General features: G+C 43.4%; 1 protein-coding gene across 1 annotated transcript; it reads right to left on the bottom strand.

Moving 5' to 3' along the window:
* Window positions 1-391: 391 nt before the first annotated feature.
* On the bottom strand, window positions 392-12100 carry LOC117354978 (zinc finger protein 665-like; the record flags this gene model as incomplete). The annotated part of the gene is made up of 4 exons (XM_033932935.1): window positions 11939-12100; window positions 6875-6992; window positions 1182-1558; window positions 392-745 (listed from the first exon to the last, which is right to left on the bottom strand). Coding segments are annotated over exons 1-4 (1011 nt in total), but the record flags the coding sequence as incomplete, so codon positions are not given.
* Window positions 12101-13580: the final 1480 nt, after the last annotated feature.

Raw genomic sequence — 13580 nt, 5'->3', positions numbered from 1 at the left:
TCAACCCTATATGGAACCTTTGGTGTCTTTTTAAACTTGAAAGATAAGTGAAGCTTTTCTTACACTCAGTACATGTAAATGGTTTCAACCCTATATGGATCCTTTGGTGTCTTTTTAGACTTGAAAGATAAGTGAAGCTTTTCTTACACTCAGTACATGTAAATGGTTTGTGCCCTGTGTAGATCATTTGGTGTGCTTTTAAATTTGAAAGCTGAGTGAAGCTTTTACTACACTCAGTACATGTATATGGTTTATGCCCTGTGTGGATCACTTGGTGACTTTTTAGACTTGAAAGCACATTGAAGCTTTTCTTACACTCAGTACATGTAAATGGTTTGTGCCCTGTGTGGATCATTTGATGTGCTTTTAAATTTGAAAGCACATTGAAGCTTTTATTACACTCAGTACATGTATATGGTTTGTGCCCTGTGTGGATCATTTGATGTGCTTTTAAATTTGAAAGCACATTGAAGCTTTTATTACACTCAGTACATGTAAATGGTTTTTGCCCTGTGTGGATCACTTTGTGTCTTTTTAGATGTGAAAGTAGAGTGAAGCTTTTATTACACTCAGTACATGTAAATGGTTTTTGCCCTGTGTGGATCACTTTGTGTCGTTTTAGATTTGAAAGCTGAGTGAAGCTTTTATTACACTCGGTACATGTATATGGTTTATGCCCTGTGTGGATCACTTGGTGACTTTTTAGACTTGAAAGCACATTGAAGCTTTTCTTACACTCAGTACATGTAAATGGTTTGTGCCCTGTGTGGATCATTTGATGTGCTTTTAAATTTGAAAGCACATTGAAGCTTTTATTACACTCAGTACATGTATATGGTTTGTGCCCTGTGTGGATCATTTGATGTGCTTTTAAATTTGAAAGCACATTGAAGCTTTTATTACACTCAGTACATATAAATGGTTTTTTGCCCTGTGTGGATCACTTTGTGTCTTTTTAGATGTGAAAGTAGAGTGAAGCTTTTATTACACTCAGTACATGTAAATGGTTTTTGCCCTGTGTGGATCACTTTGTGTCGTTTTAGACTTGAAAGCACATTGAAGCTTTTCTTACACTCAGTACATGTAAATGGTTCGTGCCCTGCGTGGATCTTTTTGTATCTTTTTAGATTTGAAAGCCGAGTGAAGTTTTTATTACACTCAGTAGAGGTAGATGGTTTCACATTTTTATGATCCCTTTTGTGCATCTGAAGTTCTTTTTTGTGCTTTTTTTCTTTCCTCTTACCATCATGGAATTTAGAAGTAATTTTATCACTGTTTTTAATGTGGAAGGGTCCCTCTGCTAGGTGTCTCTGGTCCTCAGGGATGTAACTTGGATCCCTGTCATTTTTCTCAAAATTACTGACTCCATCCTTTGAGACTTCTGTAGGGTCTCTCTGCTTCTTTGATTCTTGCTTACAATTCTTGATGTTAATCTTCTCCATTCCCTGGTAAATATTTTCATAGACATTTTCTGACTGTGTTTGGGTTTCTACCATTTCTTCAGGATATTCTCCTTGATTCTTTTCTCTCTTCCATTCGTGTTGGATCTGATGATCTGCTGGATATAAACAGAAGATATTTCTCATGAGTTAGAGAACGGCAGTGGCATCTAAGATAGAACCTGTGTACTGTATAATAAGAGGAAGGGCAGGTTATGTCACACTGGGGTTTTCCATGTGTGACTTGAGAACTGGTCAGTTTCCTATTTGCAAAGCATTTTTTCAAGCATCTGCCCGCCCGCCCGCCCGCCCACCCAAACAAACTCCTTACCCCATCTGCTGTGTGTCGGTGCCAGTTAAGGAAAGATCCCGCCTCTTGCCTGGGCTGGGCCTTAAGCATCTGTGTAGCCCTTTCAGGACCAAGGGACATATTTGTCCCATAACTTTAAAATCCTATAAATTTTGATTGGGATAGTCTACAGTTCTAAATTTGATATGTACGGATTCCATATGATACTGCCTTTATGTAAACAAACTGGTTCCGACATTCATTCATTAGCGTCGTTGCCAGATTGACGAGAAGATTCACTTGCCACACTGTCCATAAGCCAGAAGTTTGATTTTTTTAAAAAAAAATAATGATATTTCACAAAAAAAATCAATTTTTTGGCATCTGCAAGCCCTTTTTACCATAAAAATGTCGTCAAAACCACAAAAATTGGCCTACGATCCTTATGGTCCTGAAAGGGTTAATGTGTCTGTTCATAACAGTAAGAAAGCTCCTACCCAGACAAGTCCTACTCACTTGGTCTTTACTTTCTCAGTTGCTACTTCCCTACACTTCTAAGGCTCTTTGCTCAGCTAACTCAAATCTACTTGTTATACCCTCATTCCACAACATCTAAATGACTGTTTAATGTCACATATCTTCTGTGTAACTGGCCCTACTCACTGGAACGCACTTCCCTCAACTTTTTGATTCAAGAATCAAAGATTAGATTCAAACGAGGTCTCAATATCTTTTATTTGAGGACGCCTTTGATCAATAACATGTCTCTATGCTACCTACTTGGCAACTGGGCTTGGTTTATCAGTGATCTGAAATTCATTCTCTTTGTTATCCCCAGATGTACTACCTTTCATATTTTCTGAGTCATTTTAGAACATAAGAATTACCGCTGCTGGGTCAGACCAGTGGTCCATCATGCCCAGCAGTCCGCTCATGTGGCGGCCCCGAGGTCAAACACCAGTGCTCTAAATGAGTCCAGCCTCACCTGCATACGTTCCAGTTTAGCAGGAACTTGTCCAACTTTGTCTTGAATCCCTGGAGGGTGTTTTCCCCTATAACAGCCTCTGGAAGAGCGTTCCAGTTCTCTACCACTCTCTGGGTGAAGAAGAACTTCCTTACGTTTGTACGGAATCTATCCCCTTTTAACTTTAGAGAGTGCCCTCTCGTTCTCTCTACCTTGGAGAGGGTGAACATTCTGTCTTTATCTGCTAAGTCTATTCCCTTCAGTATTTTGAATGTTTCGATCATGTCCCCTCTCAGTCTCCTCTTCAGAGGCCCAGTTTCTCCAATCTCTGACCTAGGATTAGTTTACAGTTAATGTTCTTCTCTCTTTTCTCCTGGCAAACTCATCAATGATGTCGTCAAAATCCAAGGAGACTAAATTTGTTCTCAATTGCTAGTAAAGCAAATACATTTAGTTTTTCACCCTTCACTGTTGATTGAAGATAATTCTTCATACGTTTCAACAAAGAAAATGACCTCTCTCCTGAACAGTTAGAGAGTGGTATAGCCAAGTACATTCGAAGGCATATATCTACTTTAGGAAATGTGGCCCTCAGGCCTAGCTCTCTAAGCTTCTTGTACATGATCACTGCTGATGTATCTGCATTGTGAAACATTGAGCTGAACTGGTAAACACTCATCTGTAAAGTATTCCTCCAAGTCATGTTTGTAATGTAACTTTAAATAATCTGCAGCTGCACGAATTTAACAAATATTCAAAGAATTAAACTGTATAAGAAATCCAAATTTCTTCTCTAGTTCTTTGTAAGCTTTGTTTTGTCGTATGAGTTCCTGCACTAGACAGCCACAGATGACATAATGTGTTTCAATATTGAATGCTTCTCGTCCTGAGAGCTTCACCATGTCTCTCCGCTTCTGTCCAAGCTTCACTGGCTACCGATAATCGCCAGGGTCCACTTCAAATGCGCCTGTCTAGCTTCCAAAATCCTACATAGAATCCTCCCTCCATGTATCCCTCTTTCTTGGAACTCCTCAAACCCTAATACCACCAGATCCACTCACAAATTAAAACTATCCTTCCCCTCATTAAGAGGCATTTCCCATAAAGGAAAACTAGCAACCTTCCTTCCCTTCAGAATCACCGAGCTCTGGAACAACCTTTCCTCCTCTCTTCGGAACCTGAGCTCTCTCCAACTTTTCCGCAAACATCTGAAGACCTGGCTATTCTCAAAAATCTGATACTTACTCCATCTCTGGCATTCTAAGCCCTCTAAAAACTCTTCATACTTGGACCTCTAACCCTTCAATGTAGTTCCTTTCTATCCCATCTCCTGCAAACCTCTACCTTTCTTTGTAGTTCCTTTCCATCCCATCTCCTGTAAATCATGCCGAGCTCTACGAATGTGGAGATGATGCGGTATACAAACCTAAGATTTAGTTTAGTTTAGTTTCACTTCTGGATTTGCAGGCTCATCAAACATCCTTTTCCTGATTCTACGCCTTTGGCTCTCCGCCCTGTAACTTTCAGTTGTTAGTTTTTTTTGCCTCTATTTCACAGGTTACAAAGTCATTTCTCACCTGTCCAACAAAATTAATTAGTGAAAACAGAAATTGTGCACAGATCAAATTCTACCTGTTGCAAAGCTTTGTTTGTAGAGTTGATCCTTTCCAAGGCAGCATCCCGACAGTCATAATTGCAGTTTCCAGCCTGTCCATTATGACTCTTAACTGATGTGCTTCATAGCTGCTTTGGGATGCCCATTATCAATATTTTGGGCATTGCATCCCGAATGGCTTTGTAGCCATATCTTAAAGCCCTTGTCGCATCAGCTCTAGCTGACCATCTAGTTGAAGACAGGCTTTTAACTATCAGACTTTGGTTGCTGTTTTGGAGATGGGATGTGAGAATCTCCCAGCGCCGAGTTGAAGCAGAGAAGAAATTGTAGAGATTCTGCATAAAGCTGAAGAACGAAACGTCTTCCAGACAACATTCTGCAGCACATGAGCCAACCAAAATTTAGAGAACGTGCAGAGCATAGAACAAAGTCAGCCAGAGGATTTTTCACCTTTAATCTGTGCCTGAAGTGCATGTTGCTGGCGTTATCGTAGCTCTGGCCACAACAGTCTCCCAAAATCAATGTCCAGCTCTTTCGGCATCGACATGACAGTTTTTGCTAAATGTTCAGAAGTACGACTATGAAGGGATATGAATTTTAGAAATCGCTCAACAGGCTCGCCACTCTGCAGACGGACATATCGCATTATCAAAGTGAGCTGATCGGTACGAGCAATATCAGAGGTGGAATCCACTATTGTAGAAAAGTCCTTGCTGCATTTTATTTCACCGATTATGGCATTCAGAACTTTTTCAGACATTAAGGCCCTCTTTTACAAAGGCGCGCTAAGTGTTTTAACGAGGATTTAGTGCGCGCTAAATCAACACATGGTGCTAACCGCTAACATGTCCATAGGATAACATACATGCTAAAAAGCTTAGCGCACCATTGTAAGAGAGGGGGTAAGTGTATGAACTCGTCACAAATGGTCGAGGACACATACTTAGTGCTTCCCTTGCCAGCATTTCCATATTTAACTAGATGCTCTGACAAAGGTGGATCAAAGAGACTAATTAACATAAGAACATAAGAAATGCCTCTGCTGGGTCAGACCCTAGGTCCATCGTGCCCAGCAGTCCGCTCACGCGGTGGCCCAGCAGGTCCAGGACCTGTGCAGTAATCTATCTATACCCCTCTATCCTCTTTTCCAGTAGGAATTTGTCTAATCCTTTCTTGAACCCCAGTACCGTACTCTGCCCAATCACGTCCTCTGGAAGCGCATTCCAGGTGTCCACCACACGTTGGGTAAAAAAGAACTTCCTAGTATTTGTTTTGAATCTGTCTCCTATCAACTTTTCTGAGTGCCCTCTTGTTCTTTTATTATTTGAAAGTTTGAAGAATCTGTCCCTCTCTACTCTCTCTATGCCCTTCATGATCTTATAAGTCTCTATCATATCCCCTCTAAGTCTCCAGGGAAAAGAGACCCAGCTTCTCCAATCTCTCAGCATATGACAGGTTTTCCATCCCTTTTATCAGACGCGTCGCTCTCCTCTGAACCCTCTCGACTAACGCCATATCCTTCTTAAGGTACGGCGACCAATATTGGACGCAGTACTCCAAATGCGGGCGCACCATTGCCCGATACAACGGCAGGATAACCTCTTTCGTTCTGGCTGTAATACCCTTTTTGATTATACCAAGCATTCTATTCGCTCTCTTAGCGGCCGCTGCACACTGTGCCGTCGGCTTCATTGTCATGTCCACCAATACCCCCAAGTCCCTTTCCTGGGTACTCTTATTCAATAATATCCCTCCCATTGTATAGTTGTACCTCGAGTTTCTGCTCCCCACATGTAATACCTTACATTTCTCAACGTTGAACTTCATCTGCCATCTCGTCGCCCAATCTTCTAGTTTGTTCAAGTCCCTTTGCAATTCTTCACATTCCTCTGTAGTCTGAGCTCCATTAAATAGTTTAGTGTCGTCCGCAAATTTTATTATCTCGCACTTCGTCCCTGTTTCTAGATCATTTATGAAGATATTAAATAGTAGCGGCCCGAGCACCGAGCCCTGCAAAAAATTACCATTATGCGGTGAGGAGAGCAGTTCATCATCACCACGGAAAGGCAACCCCCTTGCAGCTAGAAACTGAACAGTAGCAACTACACGTCTCGAGACATTTTGCCAATATCTTCTCTCTCCTTCTAGTTGATTCAATTAGAATCTATTCGCGCACTGACACCTCTAAGTGAACACATACTAAGCATAGCATTTCGATGATCAGCTGATTTCTCACATAAACGAGTAGAGCTATTTTTCCAGTCATTGAATCCGGAAGTTTCTTAGAGAATAATTTGCAGCAACAACAATAAAGGGACCCTCTAGAAGGAGAGTATATTAGCCATTCCTGTAACAGTACTTCTCCATTTCTTTTTCTTCGATAGAAATGCTCCTTTGTTAAGCTCCTGCTTTTCTTTCCACATGTTCTCAAAGAAGCAGTGAAATCACCAATGTTTTGACTAGGTTGGTTTAGTAAAAAATAGTTTTGCAGGTTTTCATCAACAAACTATTTGGCTAGCAATGGCTTTGTCTGAACAGGGTTGCTGTATATCAATTTCCCCATGTACTTCCTGAAGTTTTAGTTTCCTCTTGAGCTGTGGAGACCTGCTCCTCTGCTTCCTCTTGAGCCGTGGAGACCTGCTCCTCTGCTTCCTCGTGAGCCGTGGAGACCTGCTCCTCTGCTTCCTCGTGAACATCAAAGGGATAAACAAGCGTCCCACAATACACTTTTCAGGTATCTTGCGGTCGGGACAAGTAAGAGTCCAATTCATAGCGGGCCTGCTGCTTCCCAGTAATGTTTTAGACTTCTTTTGAACCTTCTTGTCCTGACACACACTTTCAAAATTCCACTTATAGGAAGTAAAATCATCATGGTAAACCAATTCTACACAGTCCTTGCTAGCCAAGGATATTAGGAACAGCAAACCCAGTTCTCAGAACTATATTCTGATCATTGGAAGATCTAATGAACTTCTGGAAAGCAGTGAAACCTACCTCTTCCAATGATCCAATCACAGTCTTTGAACTCATATACATAGACTAAGCAATCACCCTTAAATGAATCAACAATCTATAAACCCAAGTCAATAGTCGTACTCTACAAACCGAGCTAACTTGTTATGCTAAACTGCTTACATGTCAAACTCATTCTGGACATCAATCAGGTCTACAACTAGAATTTTTCACATTGTTCAAATACATTGTAAAGCAGTAATAGTATCTCAAACATAAGTCTATATTAATAACCAAGTTCGCAACTCCTCTCAACTGTAACCCATATGTATATATAAACAACCAAATCTGTAACTCCTCTAGTACGTTCCACTCCATGTATGTTAAGTGGTCCACCAAAGAATCCAACGTGGAACAAAAGAATATCAGCAGACAATAAGGAGATTCAAATCAGGTTTATTCAAGGTGCTCCCAAGAACCATACCTCGGTTCTAATTTTTTTAAGCCTTTCTGTCTAGTCTGGCGGTGGTGGCAGAAACAGCAACAGCGTTCACCTCAGGCATCCCCTTTCCTCCCTTTGGTGTGGAATGTGGCTTTTCCTCCGGGGATGGGTCGCTCGAGGTTCCAGGTGTGGGAGTCCCGGGGCTGTGTCAGTCTGCGGCACCTTGCTGAGGGGGTTGGGGAGATTTTCCCCACTTTCTCTCAATTACAGGCTAGATGGGAGCTCCCTGCTACACAATTTTGAGCATATTTACAAATCAGACATTACTACTTATCTCTGGTATGCCAATGGGGGGGGAACAGTGGACCCTTGGCAGCTTAGACGCACAACTGGTACTGGTCCCCTCCCAGATGAACATGTTGGCCACATGGTATAGAAGTCTTAAGCTTGGCCCCAAGGCCTTAGATCTAGACCACATGCTTGTTAAGTGGTCCAACAACCTGGTAGTCGACTTTACCAGAGCCCAATTTCTGGAGCTCTTTGCTAATCTCTCCCTCTTCGTTGGCACCACTGACCTGCACTTAGCCTAGATCTCTAGAGCTTGGGGTAAGGCTAAGGGTCTTTGGGATGATGCCACTTAGAAACATAGAAACATAGAAAGATGACGGCAGAAAAGGGCTATAGCCCATCAAGTCTGCCCACTCTACTGACCCACCCCATTAAGTCTGAGTACTAATGACCTAGTTCCTTAACTCGACCCTCGCAAGGATCCTACTAGGGCATCCCATTTATTCTTAAAGTCAATAACGCTGGTGGCCTTGATCACCTGCTCTGGAAGCTTGTTCCAGTGATCTACAACCCTTTCTGTGAAGAAATACTTCCTTATGTCACTATCGAATTTCCCTCCTCTGAGTTTGAATGGATGTCCCCTTGTGACCGAGGGTCCCCTGAGAAAGAAGATGTCTTCTTCCACCTCGACACGTCCCGTGATGTATTTAAATGTCTCAATCATGTCCCCCCTCTCCCTGCGCTCCTCTAGAGTGTAGAGCTGCAATTTGTTTAGTCTTTCTACGTACGAGAGACACATTGCCAGAAGGCTGAGGGCACCCTGGTTCACAAGTTTTTGGAATGCCCTCATGTGGTTATTTGGCTTCAGGTCCTCCCCTTTTTGGATGACTTGTTGGGGGCGACAGGTACCATGTGATTACGGCCTGTTGTTGGGAGATCAGAGAGAATTGCTTATTGGGGGATTCACCCTCCCCCTCAGGAAGTTTTTGTACATGGCACTCCTACTGGTGAAAAACCTCTTGCTCCGGCATTGGGTAGAGCTGATGCCAGCCTCCTTTCCACACTGGCTGCAGTTGATGACGGAGATGGCTAATTTTGAAATACATGCCTACCAGTCCACTTTCTACCCTTGATAAACTCCTTTATGTTTCTCTGTGGAGGGTGTTCCCACAGACAGCTGCAGGGGATCAGTCGCGACCTTGACTGGCTGGATCTCGAAGGCACCATACTGTATGCCCACTCTCAAGCTGGTGTGTTTGGTGTGTGTATGGATGGGGTATGGGGGGTGGGGGGGGTTTCTGTGGGGATTATCTGATGTGACTAGTGTGGTACACCTGGCTGGATGGTGCCTGCTGGAATGAATGTGAGTGTGTGTGGTGGGGGATTTTCTCTCTACTATAAAATTGTTATTGCGGCTTTAGTTAGCTATCCAGGGGGGGCCTCTGCCCTATCGTTAGATGTTACACCCAGTCCTTGCTTACCGTGAGTAATTTGTTGATGGGCTTGGCCTTGCTGATTTATTTTGACTGTTCCTGGATTGTATGTACTGTTTTTGTATACTCTTGTATTACGACTTATGTTTTCTTGCTGTGATTTCAGATGCATTACCAATCAATAAAAATCATTAAAAAAAAAAAAAAAAAGAAAAGAAAAGGTGACGGCGAAAGCTAGAAGGATGCTAGGGTGCATAGGAAGAGGTATGGCCAGTAAAAAAAGGAAGTATTGATACCCCTGTATAAGACACTGGTGAGACCTCATTTAGAACATTGTGTGCAATTCTGGAGACCACACCTTCAAAAAGATATAAAAAGATGGAGTTGGTCTAGAGCAGTGGTTCCCAACACTGTTCTGGAGGACCACCAGGCCAGTAGCGGTTTTTGGAATAGCCCTCATGAATATGGATGAGAGAAATTTGCAAATAATGGAGGTGACAGGTATGCAAACTTGCCCCATGCATATTTATTAGGACTATCCCAAAAACCCGACTGGCCTGGTGGTCCTCCAGGACAAGGTTGGGAACCACTGGTCTAGAGCACTGTTCTTCAATCGCCAGTCCGCGGACTGGTGCTGGTCCGCAAAAATATCTTGCCGGTCCGCAAAGGATTCAGGCCCCCGCCGCAACGAACGGTGCCGGCGTCAGCTGACTTGCAACTTCCTGTTGCCGTTGCTGTGCCGGGACTCCTGCTGCGGATGCTTCCTGCCTTTATCTCTGCAGCTCCGGACCAGCAGCGGCCGCTCTCTGTGCTTTTAACTTCAGCACAGAGCTGCCCCTAAGCAGTAGTTTAGCCGCGGTCTCATGAGGCAGCCTCGGGGCCTTTGCTAGGCCGGCCCACATCGCATCATCGAAGCAGGCCGGCCTAGCAAAGGCCCCAAGGCTGCCTCATGAAACCGCGGCTAAACTACTGCTTAGGGGCAGCTCCGTGCCGAAGTTAAAAGCACACAGAGCTGCCGCTAGCCTAAAGAGCAAGTCATCTAATAGTGTGTCCCTCACTTTGCCTCAGGTAACCAGCATTACTTGAGTGACTGGGTTCCTGATGAAGCCTCAAGTGAAACAAATGCTCCGTTGAGCTGTGGATGTTATCGCCAATTTGTGGAACTATCAGAACTGCTTGATCCGCCAGTACTTTGAGCTACATTTTTAATTACTGCATGAATTTGCATAGTTGGACTTTATTAATCTTCTTAATTATATGAACATTGAAAGAAGAAATAAGATACTATGAAGCTACAAGGGGAAGTTTATTCCGATTTACGATGAGGTACTGATTTACATATGATGAGTTGAACATTACAACCCATATAGGTGGCACTACTGAAATCTTTTCCTTCTCAATTGATAGGAAAGGTGTTTTTGATGTTACTAGGCTTGGCTGATTTTCACTTTATAATGAAGATCCACTACTGCTAATAAACATGAAAATTTATCCCTTACCCAACGAGATCAGAGTCTCATAATTCTCCTTCATCACCTCCCTGTAAAGCTCCTTCTGCCCTTCGTCTAAATACTCCCACTCCTCCTGGGAGAAAGAGATAGCGATGTCCTCAAACGTCACCTGCATCTGAAACACAAACCAGAAACACACTCAGACAGTAATTTACAGTCCCAGAGCAGGACTATAGCAATAAAAACAAAGTTACACCCCAAATCCCCCTTTGTGAGATCCCTGATCTCTCGCCTTCCCCTCAGGAGGGTTCTAAAGTGCCTTTCCCCAGCCTAGTCCCAGGTCTGCTTAGGGCAGGGGTGTCAAAGTCCCTCCTCGAGGGCCGGAATCCAGTCGGGTTTTCAGGATTTCCCCAATGAATATGCATTGAAAGCAGTGCATGCAAATAGATCTCATGCAGATTCATTGGGGAAATCCTGAAAACCCGACTGGATTCTGGCCCTCGAGGACCGACTTTGACACCTGTGGCCAGTATCCCAGGTCAGAAAGCTGCAAGGCTTTAAACCATATGTGAATGGCCCAATGCATGAAAATATATTTATACACCAAACCATTTTTACTGAAGAAATTACACCCCAACCCATTGCGATATTATTGATGGTGGTCATTGGTGTAATAAGCCCACCCAGGACACTCCCTCTCCCCACGTTAACCTGCACGTCAAACACCAGATAATGAACATGGGCATGGTTGTATTTCAAGTCATTTTCACTGTTTATGTACTTTCAGCACTGTCATGACAAGATATTTTACTTAATATACTTGACTGGTTTAACAGGAGATATACAGTACACTGGAGAGTTTTACCGGTGATGGCAGACTGTCAGTTGTTGACTCTTGTTTCACTGATGTGATCAATCTGAATGTGACAGTGCTTCTAGATAATTTTTTTGAACATCAATATATTTGATTTTCTTGTGATTTTTTAAAATTTTGCTCTTCATTTGTAATTTAGCTTTATAACGATATCCAGATACTACTAATAAAAATGTAAAATTATCCCCTACCCACCCAACATCAGAATCTGATAATTCTCCTTCATCGCCTTCCTGCTCTTCATCTAAATACTCCTCTCCTCCTGGGAGAAAGAGACAGTGAGGTCCCCAAATGTCACCCGCATATGAAATGCAAACCAGGATCACCCTCAGCATCTTCTGCATTTCATTCATCACGAGACCTCCCAATGCTGGTGCTCATTGGGGCTGTGAACATTTTGCTGGATGCATATCATTTAGAATCACATAAAAAACAGTCCCCCATAGGGTTACATTTCAGATCACCCAGTGCCAGGACTCAGCAGAGCAGATGGATAGATTTCTCTGTGTATATCAGCAGTCTCAAACTCGCGGCCCCCGCCAGGTACTATTTTGCGGCCCACAGTCTGCACACGATGATCGAGTGTTTAGTTTCTGGCCAGCTCCCTTGCTGCAGTCGTTTTTCCGTTCATAGCCGCTCGTGCAATCTGTGCCTGCATTGGAAGCCAGTTGGAAGCATTCCCTCCGACGTCACCACGTCAGAGAGAAGGCTTCCATCACAGGTGCGGATCGGGCAAGGAGCCACTGCCCGTGGCTTTGAATGGAAAAACGACCGCAGCAAGGGAGCCAGCCAGAAACTAAACACTCGTTGGAGGGAGACACAGAAGAGAGAGAGATCTACAACTCGCTGCGCTTGCTTGCTTGCTTCGGGCCTTCCTCCGCAGACACAGAAAGTAGGTAGGATCCGGCAGTGAGGAAGGCCGGAAGCATGTAAGAGCAGTGAGTTGTGAATGCTGCTGCTATTGCAAAGGGAAGAGAAGGAAAGCAACTGGGGAAAATGCTGCTGCTGCAGCACAGGGAAGGGAAATGCTGCTGCACCCAATTGGGGAGAGAGAGGGAAGGAAGGAGAAGGAAGACAAGGGAGAGGAACGAGAGATGCCATGGGAGGGAGGGAAAGGAGATACCAGACCATGGATGGGAAGGGAGAGATTCCAGACCATGGGGGGAGGGAAGGAGACAGATGTCAGACCAGGGGAACAGAAGGAGAGAGATGTCAGACCATGGAAATGGGGAGGGAAGGAGAGAGAGATAGGAAAGGAAGGTAAGACATGGAAAAGTAGATTTTGAGAAGAAAGCAGAAAAATTGAATGTTAAGTTAATGCAAAAGACGGATGCAAGGCAGAAAGTGATGACGGATTGAAAAACAATCAATGGACATAGTTAAAAGCACAGAAAAATAAAGTCTCCAGACAACAAAGGTAGGGAAAATGATTTTCTTTTCAATATAGTGATTGAAATGTGTCAGTTTTGAGAAAGGAAAGATGTTAAACTTATAAACTATAAGTCATTTCTTAAATAAGACATTAACTTTTTTTTCTGCAGCCCTCCAAGTACCTACAAATCTAAAATGTGGCTCTGCAAAGGGTTTGAGTTTGAGACCACTGGTGTATATGATTTGCAGTCAGTCCCAGAGCAGAATTACAGAAACCAATTACATACAGAACCTGGGGCACCAAATCTCCCTTTCTGGGCCATCTGATCGCTCTCATTCCCCCCAGGAGGGTCACAAAGTTCCATTTTTCTAAGCCCTGGTCGGCTTGGAGTGTCCCAGCAGTGGTTGCAACAAGATGGTCGGAAGCTGAGAACAATTTCTTACCTGAGCAGAAGCTCCTGC

This window comes from Geotrypetes seraphini, chromosome 2, assembly GCF_902459505.1.
Source record: "Geotrypetes seraphini chromosome 2, aGeoSer1.1, whole genome shotgun sequence".
Lineage (NCBI taxonomy): Eukaryota > Metazoa > Chordata > Amphibia > Gymnophiona > Dermophiidae > Geotrypetes > Geotrypetes seraphini.
Note: the sequence above shows the minus strand (reverse complement) of the source record. Positions and strands in the feature narration are given on the sequence as shown.